The 22,001-nt window shown below is 47.6% G+C and overlaps 1 protein-coding gene across 2 annotated transcripts in view; it reads right to left on the reverse strand.

Annotated features, from left to right (window-relative positions):
• Positions 1 to 22,001, reverse strand: part of ERI3 (ERI1 exoribonuclease family member 3) — a 143,231-nt gene that overhangs the window by 65,646 nt on the left and 55,584 nt on the right. For both annotated transcript variants that reach the window (XM_068141582.1, XM_068141583.1), the window contains exon 6: positions 16,561 to 16,633. In XM_068141582.1, the coding sequence (XP_067997683.1) occupies positions 16,561 to 16,633 (73 nt within the window). The remainder of the gene's footprint in view (positions 1 to 16,560; positions 16,634 to 22,001) is intronic.

The following is a 22,001-nucleotide window of genomic DNA, read 5'->3' on the forward strand; positions in this document are numbered from 1 at the left end:
GCAAAGCAATTTGAAAGTGAAAAGCCTCACAAAGCAGCTTTGTGGCTAAAGTCCAGGAGCAGGGGACATGAGCCCTGATTTGTGTTCCAATCTCTGATACGGATTCATAGGAAAATCTTCCAAACCCCTGTGCCTCAGTATCCCCACAACAGCATCTGTTGAGCATTATGAGCCTAAATTCATTCACATCTTTGAAGAGCATTAGCATCTACAGCCTGAAGACCGAAGGACTACCACTACAAAAAAGATGTGAGCTGTGCATGACACAAGGTTAGAAGACAATTGAAAAAGCAGCCACTCGCTACAAAACACAAGGGGAAAAAAACTGAGCAGGAAACAAATTTGTCTTCTTCAGATGTAAATGAGAGCCAGCCAGAAGCAGAGCTCCAAAGATGTACCTTTGAGCACCAAAAAGTGTTTCCACAAAGAGAACCAAGAAAAAAAATATGCAACAAACAGGCTCAATTCTTAGATTTCCAGAGCAATAAGCACAGAAACTGAGCCTAAAGAAAGGATTCCTATTAGTAACCAAATTCAATCACACCGATAATAAAGAGGAGACACTGGGACTGGTGGAGAACTATTTCCAGAGAGAAGTTTGTCTCCCCATCCCTTTCACACTCTGCAGTGGCTCAATGGAAGAATACTTAAGAAGTTGCAAGTTTGGTCATAATGTGTAAAAAGCCCCTGAAATGCGACATCATTTACTCTTCTGTGGTATTGCTCAGCAGAGCTAATAAATCTTGCATGAGCAGAGCTGATTCTAATTTTCTAATATGAAAAGGCATTTGGATTGAGAGAGAGGGGAAGATAAAAGTGATTGAATCTCCAATAGCCCAGCGTCAGTGACAAGAAACATCCTGCTGTGGACCCCAAGGAAGAATAGCTCCCCCTCCTCCCTGAGCCACAGGCACACTCACCCGCTCGCACATCCCATTCTCCCTGCTTTCTGCTTGCCACGTCTCAGTCTCCCCTATTGACAGGACGTGGTTTTAAACACAGTTACACAAGTTATCATTTCTGCCTTTTGATCAATCTGAATTTTCAGGACAATTACCCTCTTAATCAATGATTGCTATCAGCAGCCCCTTGGATTCTTCACCAAGGCAATCGTGCCGCCGGGGCAGACGGTGTGTGCATATGCAATGAAGCTGTGGGGAGGTGCAAGTCCATCTTCCCTGACGTAGTCGTCGCCTAAAAGGGTGGAGAGCTGTGAAGGCCACTTCAAGGAACACCTGATGTAAAAAATAAGTGCAGGGAATGAAAAGGGACGTTGTGCAAGGTATCTGTGGCACAGCCAGACTGAGGGGCCCAGGGACCTGCTGAAAATGTTGAGTTGAAAAATAAGCCAACTAAACCAATGGATTTACCACCCACCCAAACCACATACTTAAGATTTATCTATAGCCAGCACTAACTGCTTCTAATGAGGCTAATAAAGTCCATTTCCAACGAGACACCGAAACTATTAGGAGGAGGAAACACAGAGGCAGCTTTTAACAACCTCTAAAGATGTGTGGTTCGGATCTGGGGTTTTCTGTACTGTTTTTTCCCCATCAGAGGTTATTTAGTATCACCAAAATGCCCCCAGCATTTACAGACACAAAGCAAGCCTCCCGCTGCTCCTCCCTATGTGTTTCCATAATTGATGTTTGCACAGCACCTCAGCTCTTGGAGGACGTGGCTCCTCTGAGGCATTTTTCACCACCACAGAAATACAACCCCAGATACTTAGATACCACAAGAAAGCCCAAAGCAGCCCAAGTTCAATTGCTTGGGCCATGGGTTGGCTTGGGGACAAGGCTTAGCATCCCGACTCTCACAAGAGCAACACCTGGCTGTTGGCAGGTTCATGCCCCTTTGCTTGCATGTGTGGCACCCCACATGAGACAGGGCAAAGGAGCAAATGGCTCCCACTCACACATCAGTCTGCACTGCTCTCTAGACTACCTTAGGGGCTTCCCCTGGGCACAGGACTCCTTGAGACATTGTTCTGTCCAAAAAAACAGCTTGGCCAGATGCCGGCACCATCGTGTCTTTCTGAACAGCTCCAGCAAGTAGAGAGGCTGCCTCTCCTGCCAGGTTTGGAAAGCACTCCACACCTCTCAGGTGCTGTGTCACTAGGAGGGAGCTCTAGGACCGGGCTATCTGCAGGAAAATGCCGCGGGAAAGCAGCCAAGCTCCTGCAGGAGAAGGCAGCGTGGTGGCTTCACCATCTTGACCACCAGATCGGGCTGGCAGTTAGCAGCAGAGGCAGCGCCAGGTGAGGCTGGTGGGCCAGCTGCCTTCCCAGGCTGCTGGCTGGAGGAGCTCTGTGAAAGGCACAGTATTTCACCAGCTATTTTACATGGAGAATTGCTGCTCAAAGCTATCCCCACTGTGTACTCCAGAGCAATAAAAATAAAAAAACCCCACAAGAAGAATTCTTTAGGCGGGTAATGGGCATTTTATTCCTCTTTATGACACTAAACATAGGCAGCTGGCATAATTACACCACAATAAAGGCATAATGTGCACCTAGCAGAACAAACTCATACTTTTGATAATTAGGCAGAGCAAACACAGTCTGGGATTCAGTCAGGCGGCTTCACTGTCTCCTGGATCTGCCAGAGCCCCCATCCTTGCAGCACGTCGGCCCCATTGCCACAGCTGGATTTAGCTGGTCCCCACGGGGGAGGCTGAGCAAGCAGAGCATCACCTGAACAATCCTGCACCAAGAGGACTGCCCACAGGGAGATCACTGTTTGGAGCAGACAGAGGGTGTAGTGCAAGGCAGGGAGGTGCAGGATGGGTCTGTGTGTGGCTCGTGAGAGGCAGCTGGAGACGCTGACCGCAGAGAACTGGCACAGGAAGGATATCAGTCACCTCCCAGCTGGCACCAGGGATGGATTTAGGAGCCACAAGGGCCATGCATGAATCATTCAGGGTTGGAAGGGACCACAAGGATCATCTAGTTCCAACCCCCCTGCCATGGGCAGGGACACCCCACACTAGATCAGGCTGGCCAGAGCCTCATCCAGCCTGGGCTTAAACACCTCCAGTGATGGGGCCTCAACCACCTCCCTGGACAACCCATTCCAGGGCTTCACCACTCTCATGGTGAAGAACTTCCTCCTCACGTCCAGCCTGAATCTCCCCACCTCCAGCTTCATTCCATTTGGAATGATAGATAAGGCTGAAGCAGAACCACCTCCCATGTAGTCAAATCATATATAGCACAATGGCAAAGGGAGACACAAAACACAGGAGAGATGTAAAGCTCTTTTGAGTTTGGAAGCCCCACTAAGGCCAGCTCCAGGAACTCCACAGGCTGAGCAGAGGCATAAGGACCTCCTGTCACAGCATCCCTTGTCCAAATGCAGTCAGTGAGACAATGACCAGAGGGAAGCTGGTCCCTTTGTCAAAAGAAAAGGACAGAAATGAATGTCCCAGCAAGGCTGAAAGACCTTCATCTACAGAAAAAGGCCAGCTGGGACCTGCTGGAGGTTAGCAATTAGGTCTTTGAAGGCTCTCGGCTCCCATTCATCTTGGTGGCCCTTCAAACCTGCAGACCTACTTCCTCCAAAACATACTGGCAGGCAGCAAGCACGCTGCTCTGGCAGCTGCAGACATCCATGCAGGACAGCTCCTTCCCTCAGCAAGGAGCACAGCCAAGGCAGAGATCCTAAATGATCTCTAAAATATTAATAGCATCAATCAGAGCCAGGCTGACAGAGGTTACAACACTGGGAGAGTGCAGAGAGCAGGCTTTCCTGAGGTTGGCACACGACCACACACTAAATATCCAGAGTTTGCTTTAAAAATGCATCTGCAGGATGCATGCAGGAACAGGGCAGAATGGAGCCCTGAGGTTTAATCTCCATGTCACTGAAACCTAATGAGGATGCCAACCAGTGCACACAGGAGAGATACCAGCTCAGCAGCTACAGTCTGTCCTATGTGACTTAATGGAAGTTGGTGGCTTTAAGGTATATTGAGTGCAGTGCAGAAATGATGGAGTGTCTTTGCTCAGAGAAAGGTGAGGGAGGTGGAGCTGATCCATCAGCCATGAATTAGACCTGCATATTCATCTGTGGATAGGATGCCCAAGAAAACATTAAACAACATCATTTTGGGCTTTTTCAGCATCAGATTGAAGGCAGAGAAGATGCATGTTGTCAGCAAATATAAGCATCTTGCCTCCATGCCTACTGACACCCAGAAGGGCACTGCTGAGAAGTAGATGGGTACTGTGCAAGCTTGGGAAGGCTGCAGCGAAGCGATCCAGAGTATAACTTCAGGACACTCATTTGCTCAGGATCTTTGATGCCCCACGGAGCCACCAGCCACATTCATATCAGAACATCCAAGGAGAAAATGGTCCCAGTCTGTAGCAGACAGTGCCCAGGCAGCTGGGAAAACCAGCCACTGTGAGATAGCCCCTGGCTGGGCTCACACTTCAGAGTGATCAGAGCTGCCCTCTCTAATGGACCACAAAATAGGAGGAGAAGTTTATGCCTAGACAAGAGCAAAAGATGGACTATTTCCTAAACAAAAGCAGACTGTATCTGCAGGCTTTCCAGCCAGCTCTTAACAAGCCACTGTGATAGATCCATGGGCTGCAGGCAGAGAGCTCAAGCAAAGAAACTTACAAGTGGAACGAGCAAAAGCCAGGATGGAGCCAGAACTGCTGTGCCGGCATGGGGGAAGGGCATCAGGAGACTTTTAATCCAAATCCTGAAATCAACCTGCTCAGTAGCCTTGGGGTTCTGAGGGATTTAATTAATTAATTTAATGAGTGTGAAGCACTGTAAGTTATTCATACACAAATTCCACTACTGTATCTCCCATCTTCCAGTTCAGCATTTCTTGCCATTTCAAATGGAGCCCACGAGAGGTGCAAGCCAAGCCACAGTGTGCTGTGCAATGGGCCAGAGGCTGCACACCCACACTTTCCTGGCCAAGACAGCAGTAGCAAAGTCCCATCCATTTCAGCAGGATAGTGAATCACACTCAGAACAGGGCACCAGGAACAACTGATAAAAAAAAACCCAACCCAACATCTTTCCATTTACTGGCAAGCCACATGCTACCACAAACCAGCCTGCTGCTGCTGGTGGAGGTGGCAGGCACCCTCCCTCTTTGTAGGCTCTGTAGGACAAAAAGGACCAAACCAGTTAATGTTTTTATCTCTAGGTCTAGAAGATATGATCAACTCCTCAACCCTCCCCCGAACAGGTCTGTTTTCATGCTCCTACATGGAGCTCCTGTCTTTTAAATGCAAAGAGAAGAGGACACAGCTTCTTTCCCAGGCACTAGGCAGTGGTGCTGGTACCTCTCTAAAGCTCCAGCTGAGGGCAGGGATGCAGTGATACTCTGCCCCTCTGCTGGCCCATGGGACTTTAGGAAAGGGCACCTATTGCACATTGTTCTTGACATGTTCTTGCCTTGCTCTGCTTTTGACTGCAGGGAGCTATGTCAGGCCCAGGGTCAGGCTTGCCTCTCAATACCAGGGCATGGAGAAGGCTCCAGCCTCCCCAGCTGACCCCAGTATGCACGAGACACAGGAAAACACAGGCTGCTTCACACAAGCAGGCACATGAGAATGGAGGCCCCCAGCTTCTGCCAACAGTGCCAGTGCCAAGCAGGCACAGCTGTGTTCCTGCATGCAGGTGAAACACCAGACTTGTGCCAGACAGACACCTGCATGCTAGGAGACTGAGGGCATAATTCTGACCATCCTTATGGTTTTCCTGGTTTGCTCCTAGGCTGCTATGCCAAGGACATGTTACAAGGCAAGTCTAGATGCGTGTGGCACATCAGCCCTGCTGCAGTCACACTGTACACACCATTACCTTCAGCTGACAGGTCCCAGCCACACCATGACCGACCCCACAGCAACTCCCTGACTGTCCAGATCCCATCACAGGGATCCATCAAGCCACTTCACCTGCATGACCTTGACACTGCAGAAAGCTTTCCTATGGAAAGCACAAGTTGCTTAGATTTCATTGTGGGTTATTTTGCTTGCTTTCAAATGCTCTAAAACTTTGGCACCTACAGCACACTGCCCCATAAAACGGCAATACCAGGAAAGCCAGTGCAGCTACTTCCTCAACCTTCAGGCAGTGATCAGACTCATGGTGTAAAGGTCTGAGCAGCTTGTTTAACATCAGCAGTGCACACACAGCCAGATGGGAACGAGGAGGCCACTTGGTTCAGGGGACAGATGTTCAAATTCCCCAGCAAGGGGAATGTGGGCACCACGAGGTGAAACCAAACAAGCTCTCAGCAGGAAGAGCACTACAGGAGATATGAGCAGCTGCTTCTCTGCCTTTCACCTGTAGGCTACAGCCATGGGCATGCACAAGAACCACAAATGCCAACCTGCCTCCAATCACTTGCACAAACAAGGATGTTTTTGGTAAAGCAAGCACTGAAGTGCCCTCAGCAAAACAGTGCTTAGAATTTTATCTCCAAGGCAAAGCTTTTGCACTGGGTACAAAATTAAAACAAAAAATAAAGGCATGGGAGCAACAAATTCTACCCTCTGCTCGTCTAATACCTCCCAGCTGCACAGAACCAAGTAAGATGATCACATTCCTTGGTTTCTCTTGGATCATCACCTTTCTGCCTTATCTAACAGCCCTCTGTACGACATGTGGCACCACTAGTCCTAGCTGGAGCTCGAATGAACTGCCAAGTAACAAAGGCTGCCTTGGGATTTTCCCAGTGCAAACATCCTGATAAGGGCACACGTCATCAGGAGAGGAGACAATATGAGGCACCCAAGGCAACCAGTCCTTCCCTCCCCACTCAGGCAGTCTGTGTTTCAGTGACGTGTCCCAATGAAAGCCCAAGTCCTGTGTCCTAGTGCAAGGCAGCACAAAGTGTCACAGCAAACTGAACAGCAAGAGGGAAGTGATGACCCATAGTGTGTGCTTAAAGGCAGGACCATCTCCATCCAAATCATCCCTGCTATACTCTTCCAAACTCTGAAAATCTGGAAGAGTTAAAGCTCCCACATCCCTGTCCTCACTCACACAGACTGTTTACTGACCTCCTCAGAGCAAGGAAGAACATGGCCAAGAGCTGTAGACCACAGCCACCCAGAACACATTTTTTCCTTTCTCTGAGCACTTTCATTCATTCCTACAAAAATGATTTCTGCTTAGTCTTTTCTAAGCCAAACATCCTATATCCCTCAAACTTCCCCTGGGGGTCATGTCTTCCAGTTTTCTCATTCTTCTGCTCTCTTCTGGGCTTCCTCCACCTGTGCCAGGTCCTCCCCAAATGCTGTATGCAAAACTGGTTTGTTCCAAAGACAAAAACACTTGCCAGGAAAAGAGGTGAGATTCTGACATGTGCTTAGCACAACTTTAACCTGTATGAGCGAAAGAGAGTGCAGGAGAAGCCCTGATGCTGAGATGAGCACATGCTAGAAGCACAGGCAAAGTAGCTAAGGGAGGGAGGGAAAGGCTTATTCATAGGACCTACATACTGACATGTCCCCTTTGGACTGGAGTAGCTCTAAATGGTGTCCATTTAAGAGGACCTAGTTGGAGATTGTCTTTATCCACTTGTCAGACTCTAAACAGCACTGAGAGAGGAAGTGGCTGCCTGTGCCCTGCCCACAACCTTCTGCTTGGCATGAGTGTGGCAGCAAGGAGGGTTCTCTTTCCACACACCTGTGCATTTTATAGCCAGAAGGAATTATTAAACTAATTCACTATTTTACAAGCCTGGAACCTTGCTACTTTCTGGTGAACCAAGACCAAGAAGTTACATTAACCCTCTGAGGATGAGATCTTTCCTGCCTGCTGCCAGAACAGTTTGTACAGACACATATTCCCACAAAAATTGCTCTTGCACTTTTAAGGATGCAATAAAGTAAGAGAACACCAACAAAAGCCAAAGGAGAGGGAATACACTAAACTATCTGATTTGGGCAAAGACAGACACTCCTGAGATGGCCATGTATGTTAACACTCAAGTCATCCAAAACCAGTGAAGCCTCCAGGCTGCATCTAGAGCCCCTCCCAATGGTAGGAAGACCAGCTAGACAAGGATATGATATGTGAGCCTGGGATCATTACTTTGAAACTACAGACTTGTGCCACTGAGCCAAAGCCTGTTATACTGACTTGGGTTCACATCACCCCAGCAGCAGAGATAATTCTCCATTTCTGCTTCCAGAACAGCTGCTGGCATGGTATCCCACACTGCTCTGTGGAATCTTAGCTACAGAGTATCTCCCAACACCTTACCCAGCAGGTCAAAGTTACACAGTTGAGCTACTGCAGAGCAAAAAGTACCCTTCCGACTCCTCCACCACGTTTGGAGATGCAGAAGAGCAAATTACAACCCATCCAAGTTTCCTTTCCTTCCACCCCTAGAGAGGGGTGCTGCTTCTTAAAGCCTCAACATTTAACAGACACTGAACTTGTACCTCACCAACACGTAAGATATTCCTACTGTGTGTCTCCAGGCATTAGTGTGGGCAGCAGCTCTGAGGGGAGGGAGACAACCCTGCCTGCCAGGAACTCCTGGGGATAGGGAGGTGGTAGGCAGGGACCTGAGCAACTACTGTCTATGCAGCCCCCATGCTAGGCCTCCACTTCCTTCATTTTATGTGAAATTTGATACAAAACCTGATGGGTACTCAGTGCCACATGAGCATCCTATCTTAGCATATATCGCAAACTCACCACACCAGTAACCCTAAGATCCATCTGGTTATAGCCAGGGAATCTACAGAGGAGTCTGAAATGTCCACCCATCATGTACCTCCTTCTGCTGAGTCACAGAATCACCAGGGTTGGAAGAGACCTCAAAGATCATCAAGTCCAACCCGTCACCACAGACCTCATGATGAAACCAAGTCCAAGGAGGAGGGAAGGGAAAAGATTGCCAAGAACTTACAGATTCTCACTATCTCTTCCCAGCACTACCTCCTGCTTGTTGCCTTTTCCTTGGAAATGTGTTTTCACTCAGCACTCCTTGTTAAATAAGAAAGGGAGGACAGCCCTCTGCAGCAGGACAGAGAGGGCTGCTCCTTTAAGGCCTCTCCTGGACGCCCTTTCCCTTGGAGATGACTACCCTCGTCTCCTTCCCTTTGATTTAAGAGTTCCTCTCCCGGCCCTGACAGTAAGGTATTTCTGTCCCACAGATTATAACTCACTCTGGGCTATTATTCAACTCCCAAGCCCTGGCCCTGCTGCATTTAGTCCAAACATAATATCCTTCATGCATATATTATCTGTCTCCCTATTATCTGGAATCATTTTGGAATTAAATTTCAGTCCTGCAATATTGGCTTGAAGAGCGGCTGGCTTTATGGGCTAGTCAAAGGTTAGAATACCAATCAAAATAACACTGCCGATGCAGAGAGACATTTTAATATTCCAAAACCCGGTAATTGTAAAAGGACATAATATTTTTTCCCTGATTACCCCAAAGGCAACACATGTTAACAAGGCAAGGGAGAGAGTGAAAGAAATTTCAGAGTTCAGACAGCTGCACAACAGATTTTTAAAGGAGAAGGCGTGGGCGGCCGCGGCGCTCCAGCCCTCCGGAGCAGGAGGGCTGCCCCTGCCCGCACCGGCAACGCCACGCTCCCCAGGATGCCGTCCCCTCCCATCCTCAGGCTCGCAGCATCTGTGCCACCTGCACCTCCCCACGGCAGAAGCCTTCAAAGGCGCTCTCACCGCAAGGGAACGGAGCAGCCAGAGCTGTGCCAAGACGCACAGTTGAAGACTATAATGGCAGGAGAAAGCGCTGCGATCGGCTGGCCCGACCTGCCCGGGCCATGAAGCTGTCCCAGATTTAACTCCTGTTTGAACCAGAACTGACCTGTTCAGGAAAAAACCTTCCCTTCTGAGCTGGAGAACCCACCACAGCCCTCGGTAAGTTGTTCCAACAGTTAATTACCCTCATTGTAGCAATCTGTACCCCAATTACCCTCATTGTAGCAATCTGTACCCCAATTACCTCGCCTTGTCTTCCAGGCACTGGAGCTTCTTACGCTTTAGTCTGCTAGACTGGAGGAGCCTCTCACCACACTTCACCTCTCCCTGTAGACCCTTCAGGACTACAGCCACGTCTCCCCTTACCCTTCTCTCCGGTACCCTAAATGGCTCCAAGATTCTTTATGGCAAGTGTTCCTGCGGGTCTTGCAGTCCTTATCCAGTCTTCAAGTTTTCAGACTCCTTTCTGATGCAGAGATGGGATCCAGAATCCCATACCCGTCAAATCAGCCTCAAAAAGAAACGATCCAGCCTCCCTGCTCCTACTCACCAGTGCCTGTTTATAAATCCAACAGCAGCCACCTCCTGGATGCAGTATCTGCACACTTTATCAAAAATGATTTTTATGTTTTCTTTCAGGGCATTGATAAAAGTGTTAAATACAAGAGGTCTGAGAAATAGATCCCTGTGGGACCCCACCAGGAAGACATGCACTCCATGATGATTACCCACTTACAATTAAATGCTAGGAGCTGTCAGTTTGCTCGTTCTTAATCAATGTAATGTGTGCCATGTTGATTTTGTATCACTCTTGTTTCTTAATCAAAATGTCATAAGGTACCAAGTCAAATGCCTTCCAGAAGTATATTACATTGACATGGTTACCTTTATCAACCAAACATGCAGACTCATAAAAAAAATATCAAGTTAGTTTGAAAAAGACCTAGTTTCCATAAATCCACATTGATTGGCATTATATTACCCTCTTTTCATTCTTTATTAATCAACTATGATATCTGGCTTTTCATTACTTTGCCCAGAATTAATGTCAAGCTGATAGGGCTATAATTACTTCATCGGTCATCCCATTTGCCCTTCTAAATTACTGGTACAACATTAGCTTTCTTCCAGTCCTCTACAACTTCTCCCATGTTTCAAAGACTTATTAATGGTCTGGGGCTTCTCAGCCACCTCTTCAAAACTCCTGTGAGCCATCTATGCAAAAAGTCAATTGAAAACTACCACTGATCTATCAGAAAATTGTCTTGTACCAGTAAACCTCTTGCTCAGCAGCATGGCATCCTCTGCCTTTCTGTAAACACAGACCAAACTATTTATTAAACATGGTCATTTTGCTGTGGGAAGCAATTCTTCCATTTCCTTCCAACTATGAACCAATACCATTGCACAGGCACTTTTCTTTCCTAATCTCCATGGAAAACCCCCCACATTTTTACTCCCCTCAACCCTAGAGCTGCACTTCCTTTGTTTCCTTTCACAACCTCTCCTATTCCTGTCTTCTGAGAGAGTCTTTCCAAAGTTAAGCGCTCTGCAGTCAGGCATGAGGAGCCCAGGAACATACAGCTCCCTCTGAAGGAAGGTGTGACAGGGTCTCAGAGCACTAATCCGTGCTGCAAACGTGAAGCATGAAGCACTGTGGGCATATGAGCAGCTCTTTGCAGTTAAGTGTTAACATCTACTCAGGCGCTTGACACTTTGGCTGTGAAGCACTCTGCCCAAGGAGTCCTCCTCCACAGTTTCTAACCTTACAGGGCATTTTATATTCCCTATAGGCAGTCACCCAATAAATAGGCAATTTATAACAATCACAGTAAGTCCTCAAGAAATTAGACCTCCTGAAAGCAACTTCCAGACATATGGGTCAAAAAAGAAACCACTTCTCAGCTGCACTCAAAGTTCTTTGTCCAAAGCACTCAAGACACTTCAGCAGGCACTCAGAGCTCCTCCTCCCACCCTGAAAGCAGAAGGAATTGTTAATTCAGAGGAGAGACAAAAAGCTGTTAGCAAATCTTTGTTTGTTTAGGATGTGTTTATTTCTAGTTGCCAAATATTAACAAAAACATCCTATTACATGCTTCCTCTGACAGATTTCACAATGTGAGTGGGTGACCTTAAAACATTTGTGCACGTGTATTAACAGTTTGCTCTCAACTACAAGTATCTACAGATCAATAACGGCTGGGCCTAGAAAAGGCCAGCTCTGCACACAGACATGGCACCATGACAACTGTCCTGAGAAAGGGGCACCTCTGAGAAAGGGGCACCTCTGAGAAAGGGGCACCTCTGAGATGGGTATGAAGATTGTCTTTAAAAAGGAAAAAAGACATTGGGAAAACAAGGAATAAGCCAAGTTCTTAATTGTCACACAAAACATTCCTATCTTTTAACTGCCTAGCATCCAGAGAATAATCTGGAACAGCAGGACACTGGACAATGTGTTAAAAGTAGCTTCCACAGCCCAGCTCTAGAGTTACAGAGCCCACAACTGCCTTTGTGCCAGCCCTCTGACAAGCTATGCTGCACTGGAAGAGAGATAATGAAGAGTATGGCAGAGGTCTCAAGTCAAGGATTACACAAGAGAGAAGAACTGGAATTTGCTCTTTCAGACAATGCAAGACCTAGGCCCCAAAAAAAAAAAGATCTGACAGTAGGTTGGGGGAAGAAGCCCCCAAACAAACAAAAAATCCAAACCAACCAACCAAAAAACAACCAAGAAAACACCACACCACCCAAAAAAACCCTGCAAAAGGACCTGCAAGTTCATACAACATAGGAATAAAGAGAATATAATTAATGCATAACCAAAAAGCAAAACTCAGTGCTGCAGGATGAAGCCTGAGTGGATTCAGAAAAGGGCATACAAGTTTGTGGTAGACAGGCATGGTAAAAACAGTAGGTGCTAGACAAAGTGGTCCACAGGCAGCTGCAGCTCATAGTCCCTGAAGACACAATCACTGGGAACCAGGGAAAGCAGATTCAAACCATGCTCTCCTTGTTACACCTGCAAGCAAATGCTGATGGCCTCTGGGATGGAGGACTTCTAGGTTTGATCTCTGGGGTGGCCATTTAGACACCACCATCTTGTAACCGTTTCTTGCACAAGCTAACTGTAAGAAAGCCTGGCTTCACTGCCCTGCTTGCACCTCCTCCCTCCAACAATCACTCTCTTCTCTGTGACGTAGTCTCAAACCCAGCAGTGCTGGCACGTCTGCAGCTCACTGGGTTCCCCATTTGCAGGCTCCCAGCCACCTCATGATTGCAGGCACTGTGTCCTCAGCCTAACACAGTGCTGGCTCCATCCCTGCAGGGTGAGAATCCATCACGGGACCAAGCATGCCGCTAACTCAAGTGAGACCTGGAACGATAAACCACAGAGGCTCTCAAAAGAGCAAAAGGAGCACGAATGAGAGCTGATCCTTGTGCTACAACAAGCACTAATGAATTTATTCAAGCTACCTGAGGATACTCTTGGGGCAGCAGCTGGGTTGTGGCTTGTTAGCTGCAGCAGCTTTCCTTTGTGCGTAAATCTTGACCAACAGCCTTCTGCTTCTGCATGTATTTCTCCACTGGTGCCCCTTGCTCCTGACATGGAGCACTCTCTGCTGTTGACATCCTGAGCATCCAGCTCCAACGATGTAGCTCAGGTTCTTCATCTCAGTCCTAACCTACAGGGCCTCTGTGGATCGACACAACAGGCACACATGGAGAACTGGCAGACAGGACGCTGGCTCTCTGTTGAGATCATTTAAGGGACATCTGAAACGTTGCAACATTCAAAGAAAGCCTCCTCTGCTTTCTGCTGCCCTCCCACAAGGCTGAGCTAATCGAAGAGAAGAATATGATCAACTCTCTGCCCCGAGTCAGCTCTACACTGACAGTTCACCAGAGATACAAGATCGCTCAGTGACATTAAAAATGTCAGCAAACACCGATCAGGCTTGATGGAAGCGATGCATTAGCAGGCCGGGGGGGCACAGGGCAAGGTAAAACTTCAGCAAATGCAGTCAAGTGCACAGGCAGCTTTTCTCCTTTTGTCCTCCACAGAAGGCTTTTTCACAGATCCCAACACGACGTGGCCACAGTTGCAGCAGCGGAGCTCACCACCACCTGCATGGCCAGATCAATCCCAAAAGATTTCCTGAGGCAACACAAGCATGGCAGCTAGCAGGGCCTGCTTCTCATCTTCAGCTTGCCTGAGAGTCAAGTCCTGGATACTTGAAAGAGACCTGGAGGCACAGGGTGCTCACCTGAACTGCTCCTGCAGCACAGAAGTATCAAGGGAAGGAGTTTATTGGAGAATAAACCCTGGGAAAGCCTGTGTCACCATCTCAGGTAGGGAGAGTGCTGAACTCTGGAGCATCCCATTCTTTGGCAAAGGCAGCACAGACAAGGACTCTTTCTCCAGATGATCTAAAACAGCTACAAAGAGGAGCTGAAGCCATGTGTGCACAGGCAGAGCAAATCTGAAACATTTTGTGGCCACTTCATTGCACACAGGTACACAAACACATCTGCCTTCCCCAACCCCCAAGCTTTCCATAGGTAATCCCACTCTCTTGCATTGCCTTGTATTTGCAGCAGAAGTTCCCCAGCTCAGTAGGGTCTGCTTGTATCACTGCACAGACCTGAAGGACACACAACAGATGCAGGTGGGGCCAAGAAACTCCTCTCAGTCATGCTTGCCATTTAAACTCACATGAACTGTTTCCTCAACACCTGAAACATCCAAGTCTCTGCATTATCCATGACCTAGAAACTGGCAATTTCACACCATCCCCTCCCCAGCACCTTCACTTCATGGATCAGGTCAGAGGCAGACTCAGCCTAGGGGGCATTGCTAAGTCTGGAACATGCCAAAGGGAAGAGAAAAGGTGGGCATCTGAGCTATGCAGGGAAGAGCAGGGGGGCTACAGACCTGCCAACTTTATTTTTCTTACACTGGGAGCTCACTCAAAATACACAGGAGTCCTACTGGGTCCTGCTTCGTGGCCAGAATTATTTATCTAGGCTGGAAATCCTCTCTCATGAAAACACAGAGGTGGTTTACCCACAAGCACCACCAGAGTGTGGGTCAGTGAGTGTCACGGACAGATCCTCACCCTGAGATAAAAGCAAGCCCTAGGGGAAGCAGCTCTTTAGCCACAGGACAGAAGAGGTTCCTGCTCTCCTCTTCAACCTGGATCACTCCCCAGAGGGGCACAGGGACCCTGGAACCACCCTGTCCAACCCACATGCCCCAGCCTACACACTCAGCCTGCGACCACCTCCAGAGAGCTTGCAGAGGAGTACTTTCCTCCTCCTTGCCTTTAGCCCTGTGCTTGGTACTTCATGGATGCTCATCAACTCTCAACTTAATATTCACAATATTTGCTAAAGCCAAATACATGAATGTCCATCTTGAAGAAGGGTCACTTGCCTGGATATCCACACTGGGACGAATCCCAGCTCCTAACATTCTAAATTCGGGAGCCTCAAACTATGGGAAAGAGTCGTAAGTCAGTCATCCTGAGGCCCAGAGAAGGAGCACAGCTGGATCAACCTACTTTTAAGTGAACATCATGGAACACAGAGATAGATATATTTTTTTTTACTTCTTAAATATTATTAGTCTGCAGCCATCAAGCTGCTGGTTATGTAGCTGCTATCCATTCACCGGAAGTTTAGTGAACTTCAAATGGCGATCATTAATGGTCACTGAACTGCAGAATGCCCCAATGTGCTTTCAGATTTCATTTACCAAGGACCAGCAATCAGCCAAAAGATTTGCTCTGACAGCAGGGAAATACAAGACCCTTTGACAAGTTCAGCCAGGAATGTGCTGCCAGCATCCCTTGTTAAGTTCATGTTCTACCCTATTTGACGGAACAGATCATGCAAATTGTCCTTCTGCGGCTCCTCAGCCTGTCACTCACGCTTCCATTTGAAACAGTAAACAAACAGAAGAACAAAAGAGAAGCCCACCAGTACAAGGAGCTGTTTACAAGCAAGTTCCACTTACCCAGACCCCTACTTATCAGGAAAATGGGCAGGAACTCAAATAAGGGAATCTCACTCAGCCAGAGGTTTAGCAAGGAGAGCCACCCCCGTTTCTCTTGGGCACAGATCTCACCCTCCCCGCTCACCCTGCTGCTGCTTGCAATTGCACTTCTCTTTTCTTCCCACTTTGATTTGTGGCTTACAGCATCACCACATTTTTCTGTGCAGAAGGAGCAGCTGTGCCAGGAGACCCTGTGGATGCACAGCAGGCTGCTCTTTAACCACCCAGAGAAGCAGTGGAGCAACACAAGGCACCAGACAGTAAAGTCCAAGGCATTTTGCTTTGCAAAGTGACCACTGGTTTCTTAGGTGGATGTGCTGTGGAGACAGCTCCCCTTCCCTACAGCACAAAGAGAAATACTGATTTTCATTTGGGAATATTTCCACACATTTATCAACCAGAATGTGATCTGAAGGGAATTGAGATCCTGGAAGCCTTACAAAGCTGCAAAACAAAACAGAGTCAGCAACAGTGGGGCCAAGACAACCTCCGCTGAAGAGAGGCCTCCCAATGTCCCACTATTATGAGGAGACACCGCACTGTGCCTGCCACAATGGGACTCTCCCCAGCTGCAGAATACATCCCATCAAGTACAGTAAGACTCTATTAGAGGAGATACAATAGGGAGCTGGAGGACTCGCTCAGCTTCTGAGAAAATAACTCATTTCAATGCAAAACAGCAGTAGTTATTAGACACCTTCTTAAAGAGGAAAGGAGAAGGACAAGGGGAGGGGGGAGAATGGAAGGTGAAGACTATGGCAGTTTGCACAAAAGTACCTTTTTCAGATTAATCCACTGTTTGAAGTAATCAGCAACCGGCAGCCCTAAGTACTGGCATTGTCCTGGTAACCTGTAAGAGAGAAGAGAGAGCAGGTTTGATTCAATCAGTGTCCTGACAACACAAACTCTGTTTTCTTAAGGGCATTTGGTTCTGAGAAGGAAGAGACCCTCAAGTCTACTGTAACACGCTGCTGCACATCAGAAGGACCGGCGCTCTCAGCAAAACAAAACATCTCAGGAGAGCACTGCTTGGCTGAAGACTTGCACACATTCAGCCACATCCAGGCTGCTGACAGCTTTCAGACCAAACATTTTGAGCAGGAGCTGTGTGCAAGCACATCATGCAGCTCTTCTCCACGGTGGCTAACACACAAACATGACTGCAGCATGCAGGCTGTCCCTAGCTAAGTTAACTCATTGCAAATTCCTGTGAAAACATCCTGCTCAGCCCAGCCAGTGGCTTGCAGGGCAGACAGAAGGACTGACAATTCACTTGTCATGCCCTGCTGCTTTTTCATTTGGCCTTTATGGTTAAAACACCAAAAGAGACACAAACCAGGGAGAGAGGCACCAATGCATTTATTTTGAGGGCTAAGAAAGCAGAGGATGTTTTCAAGCAGGTGCTTGGAAGAAGAGAGAAGTTACAACTCGGCAGACATAAGGTGCTGCACTGTCTCACAGCATCACAGTATCACCAGGATTGGAAGAGACCTCAAAGATCATCAAGTCCAACCTGCCACCACAGACCCCATGACTAGACCATGGCACCAAGTGCCACATCCAGTCCCCTCTTGAACACCTCCAGGGATGGTGACTCCGCCACCTCCCTGGGCAGCACATTCCAATGGCAAATGACTCTCTCGGTGAAGAACTTTCTCCTTACCTCGAGCCTAAACTTCCCCTGGCGCAGCTCGAGACTGTGTCCCCTTGTTCTGGTGCTGGTTGCCTGGGAGAAGAGACCAACCCCTTCCTGGCTACAACCACCTTTCAGGTAGTTGTAGAGGGCAATGAGGTCTCCCCTGAGCCTCCTCTTCTCCAGGCTAAACAATCCCAGTTCCCTCAGCCTCTCCTCATAGGGCTGTGCTCAAGGCCTCTCACCTGCCTCGTTGCCCTTCTCTAGACACGTTCAAGTGTCTCGATGTCCTTCTTGAACAGAGGGGCCCAGAACTCGACACAGTACTCAAGGTACTCATGGGTTTGAGCACTAGCAGCCAGAGCTGTGAGCACACATATTTGAACTCTCCCTTCCTATTCTAAGCTGCTGGAAGAGGGTTCACAAAACAAATTGGCACCAATAAAGCAGGTGGATTGCCCTAAGGGAGAGAAGGATTTGGAAAGCTGTTTCTCCCACTCTGTGCCAATCCTGGTGTGCTTGCAGGGGTGCTGCAACATGCCCCTTGGATGGGGAAGGCCAAGTTGCAAAGCTGTGCAGGCTCCAGCCGAGCCAGTGCAGGGAGATGAGTTATGTGAGTTTTCCCTGGCCAGTTTGATCTGATCAAGAGTAATTGATGGATCTTGTTCATTCACATACTGCTGAGCATGCCTGGGGCACTGGTCACAGGATCTTTAACTGAAGCAAAAGAACATCCCAAATAAATATGTCAACTAAATAAATGACTAAATTAGAGCTGTTTGTGTATGTTAAAAGCCACAACCCCCGAAATCAGCTTTTGCAAACAGGGGCATGGAGAATCTCACAACTTTCTGGGGTGCTTGGGGGAGGTTGTAGAGAAGGAGGGAAGAGCTGCAAGTGACAGTATCAGCTGCTCAAATATCCCAAAACAGATCATGGTCTTAGGGCAAAGTGTTCTCTCACTCTTGATGGAGGAAAAAATGGAATAATCCAGACTAGGCTTCAGGCTCAAGACTGAAATTCAGGAACAAGCTTTGGTCAGATGTGGGCATGCACCATCAGCACCCCCTGCAGTACCTGAGTGCTCAGCCCGGCTCTAAACCCTTTGGTGAACAGGGCAGCATCTCTTCAGATCTACAAGCAATTTCCCACATAAGGAGCTGAAGGAGAGACAGGACAGACACTTGTAGATAATGTGAGACATAGGGTGTGCAGTACCAGAGTGGACTGATCTCAGTGCTGCCTCCCTTTCTATGGGGAAAAAACCCAAGGAAGCTGACAAACATATGCAGGGGCATCTCCCAGGAACAGAAGGCCAACAGAGACAGCACACACTGGGACTCACTAGTGGACTGACTTTGTGAGCCCAGCTTGGACTAGGACAGGAATAGTACTCCCTGTGTCAAAACCAAACATCTGGTCCTGCAAAGACATCATCATGTAGGAGCAACAATTTATGTCATGAAAGCACATCTGAATAAGGAGGTCCAGAGGAGTCTCTTGGAAAGCAGGAAGCCTGTCAAAAGAACAAGCTTGCGAGCACGAGGGCTAGGGCGACGCGCAGGGTAAGCAATGTGACTTGACAGCACAGTCTCATCTCTGGGCACAACTCATCTGCTGCTAGCACCATCGTGCTGAAATAAACCACCTGGAGTCACTCCCTGCAATTGCACAGCTATCACATACACAGCAGCCTGCTCCATGCCTTTTACAGCCATTGCACATATGCCCATGACACCCTGTGGCTGAACAGCCCCAACCAGCACACTAAGCTCTTTTTCCAGGAAAGGTTTTTCCTACTGGAAAGGAACCATCTGAATTAAATGACCAAATTTAGACCATCTGAGTCTAAATACAGACTCATGATCAGCTGAACCCTTCGTAGACTGCTCATATTGAGCTAGAGGGGATGGCAACAGCAGCTAGCAAAAGGTATGTTACTAAAGGCAGAAGTTCTCCTCCCAGTCCAAGAGGTTTTCATTAACACAGGTCTCGGCCTCGCTCCAGTTAGGGGAATAATTATCAACTCACCTAACATTTGGATAGGGCCTGGAAGAAGCAAGTACAGCATTGTTCTTGTTAGCCACAGGAATTGACAGCTGAGCACGCGGCGCAATGAATGACATCTAGAGCATTTCCATCCCTGTGGGACCAAAGGGCCCAGCAAACTGGACAGTCTGGTTCTACTTCCACCCTGAGACTGATGGCAGTGTGCCCTGGGCGTCGGACAGTGGGTCTTTAATTGGAGAAAATAAATGCTCCAAATAAATATGTCAACTAAATAAATGAGGCATCTTTGCAAACTAGTAACAACCCCAGAAACTGCCTGTGAAGCTGTGTGACCTAAGGGACATTTCCCCTCCCCCTTCACACTTCTCCTGCTCTCATTTCACATTAGCACCAGAGAGACTTCACCAAGTTTTTCAAGCATTAGAAGACCTATGGCTCCTGCTATAACTTGGGCAGGCTGTCAGCAGTATGCTGACCAAAGCATCAGTCTGCTCCTCAAGGTGAAAGATGCAGGCCTGGTGGCTCTAGTCCAGCAGGGATACAGCCACTCAATGCGCTTGCCTTTAGCAAAGGATTGCCATATGGGTCTGGTCTAGTTTGGGTACACAGTGTTCCCAGTACAGGGCACGAGGAGTTCTCACTGCACAGAAACCAGGTTCCCAGGTAGCTACAGGAAGGAAAACACCTCTGCAATGTCTCTTCCCCAGCTTTAAGCTCACTACCTATACTGGCGTCCCCCCAGCCTGGTGACCAGGCAGGAGCTTCTCCAGCATCATAGAATAGAATAGAATAGAATAGGAATAGAATAAGAATAGGAATAGAATAAGAATAGGAATAGAATAAGAATAGGAATAGAATAAGAATAGGAATAGAAATAGAATAAGAATAGGAATAGGAATAGAATAAGAATAGGAATAGAATAAGAATAGGAATAGAATAAGAATAGGAATAGAAATAGAAATAGAAATAGAAATAGAAATAGAAATAGAAATAGAAATAGAAATAGAAATAGAAATAGAAATAGAAATAGAAATAGAAATAGAAATAGAAAAGAATAGAATAGAATAGAATAGAACAGAACCGAACCGAACCAGGTTGGAAGAGACCTTCAAGATCATCGCGTCCAACCCATCAACCAATCCAACCCACCTAAACAACTAAACCATGGCAATCTTCTCCAAGTTGAAGTAAAATAGGGCACATGCATGGGTCTCCTGGGCCTTGTAAGGAAGTATTTCCATTGAGGAGGGCCATCATTTACTTGACCAGCTCATTTAGTAAATATGCTTTTATGCTCAGTACAGCTTCTTGCTCTCACAAGAAGCAACTCTGCTCACTGGAGGCAGCTTTGATTGTACAAAGAGTTTAGGATTTGGTCCTCCCTCAGAGAAGGGAGAAAAGAAATGATGGCACATTTCATTGCATTCAATACAACATGATCCTTCCAGCTTTTGAACAAGGTTTCATGGCCTCCCCAAACACTGAAGCTTTCACTCCTCGGGAAAGAAGCTGGCTCTCAAACCCACGCTGCAGCTCCGGGTATGACTGCACTTGATACACAGAAACTTGAAACCAGCTGTGAGGTTTTCCAGCCTCTGGTAAAGGCTGTCCTCCCAGCAGCTGAGATGGGAGCACACAACCTCCACCTGCATCCCACAATGTAGGTCCCTTTTAGCCAGAGGAGCAAGTGACATCAGGTAGCATGCACTTCTCCACCAGCCAAGCAAGTCCAAATCCTCCTTTGGACTGCGGTCAGCAGCGGCAGCTCTGCACCATTTTCAGAGAGGTTTTCATCACCCCAGGCTCCAATTTCCATCCAGCCCCGCTCCTCCACTCTGCAGGGTAAATGGGTCCTGGAGATGAACAGGATGCAAATAGGAGGTGAGATGAGATGGCTGGATTTCTCCTGTCGAAGCCGACTCTCTCCAAGGCACTAAGAAGCGCACAGCTCGGCGGTGATAAACGGCCTTGCTTTAGTTATCACTTTCCCTAAGTTAAGGAGAGCAGGCTAGTGATGGATGGGCTGGAATTCGGTTATCAGGGAAGGCTGTCAGCCAGAGTTGCCTATCTCCACACACATTTAGCAGGGTGTCATTATGCGATGGCATGGAGTTAAAATATGACCATGGGTATTGAAAGAAAAATAACAGGATTAAAGAAAAAAAAAAAAAAGGAGGGGAAAAAAAAAAAGGCAAATTGAGCAACAATAAAGGGAGCATGAGGAAAGAACGTTATCATACTAGTGACACCTTTTATCTCAGTCTGGTTAGCTAGAGCAGGGCACAAATTGGTCCTTCCTCCACTATTGTGTCCTCTTGTACAAACAGAGGCAGATAAAATGTGTCACCGGTGCGATAGCATATCAATTTAACCCTAATTATCTAGGGGGTCAAACCAAGAAATAGGGGTTTCTCATTTCAACAGGTTCCCCCATCTCAGCTCAGAGCCACCACATTAATGGGGAGGGGGAGGGGCAGCCGTAATTGATTTCCGTCACTCAGGTGGTCACGGCGTATAAAAAATTAATGCCTGATTCTCCCAACTAATCAGAGCTGGTTAACGTCCATCTGCTTCT

The sequence above is a fragment of the Melanerpes formicivorus genome, unplaced genomic scaffold (assembly GCF_026170545.1).
Source record: "Melanerpes formicivorus ecotype bairdi unplaced genomic scaffold, bMelFor1.0.p_v2 SCAF_7, whole genome shotgun sequence".
NCBI classification, from domain to species: domain Eukaryota; kingdom Metazoa; phylum Chordata; class Aves; order Piciformes; family Picidae; genus Melanerpes; species Melanerpes formicivorus.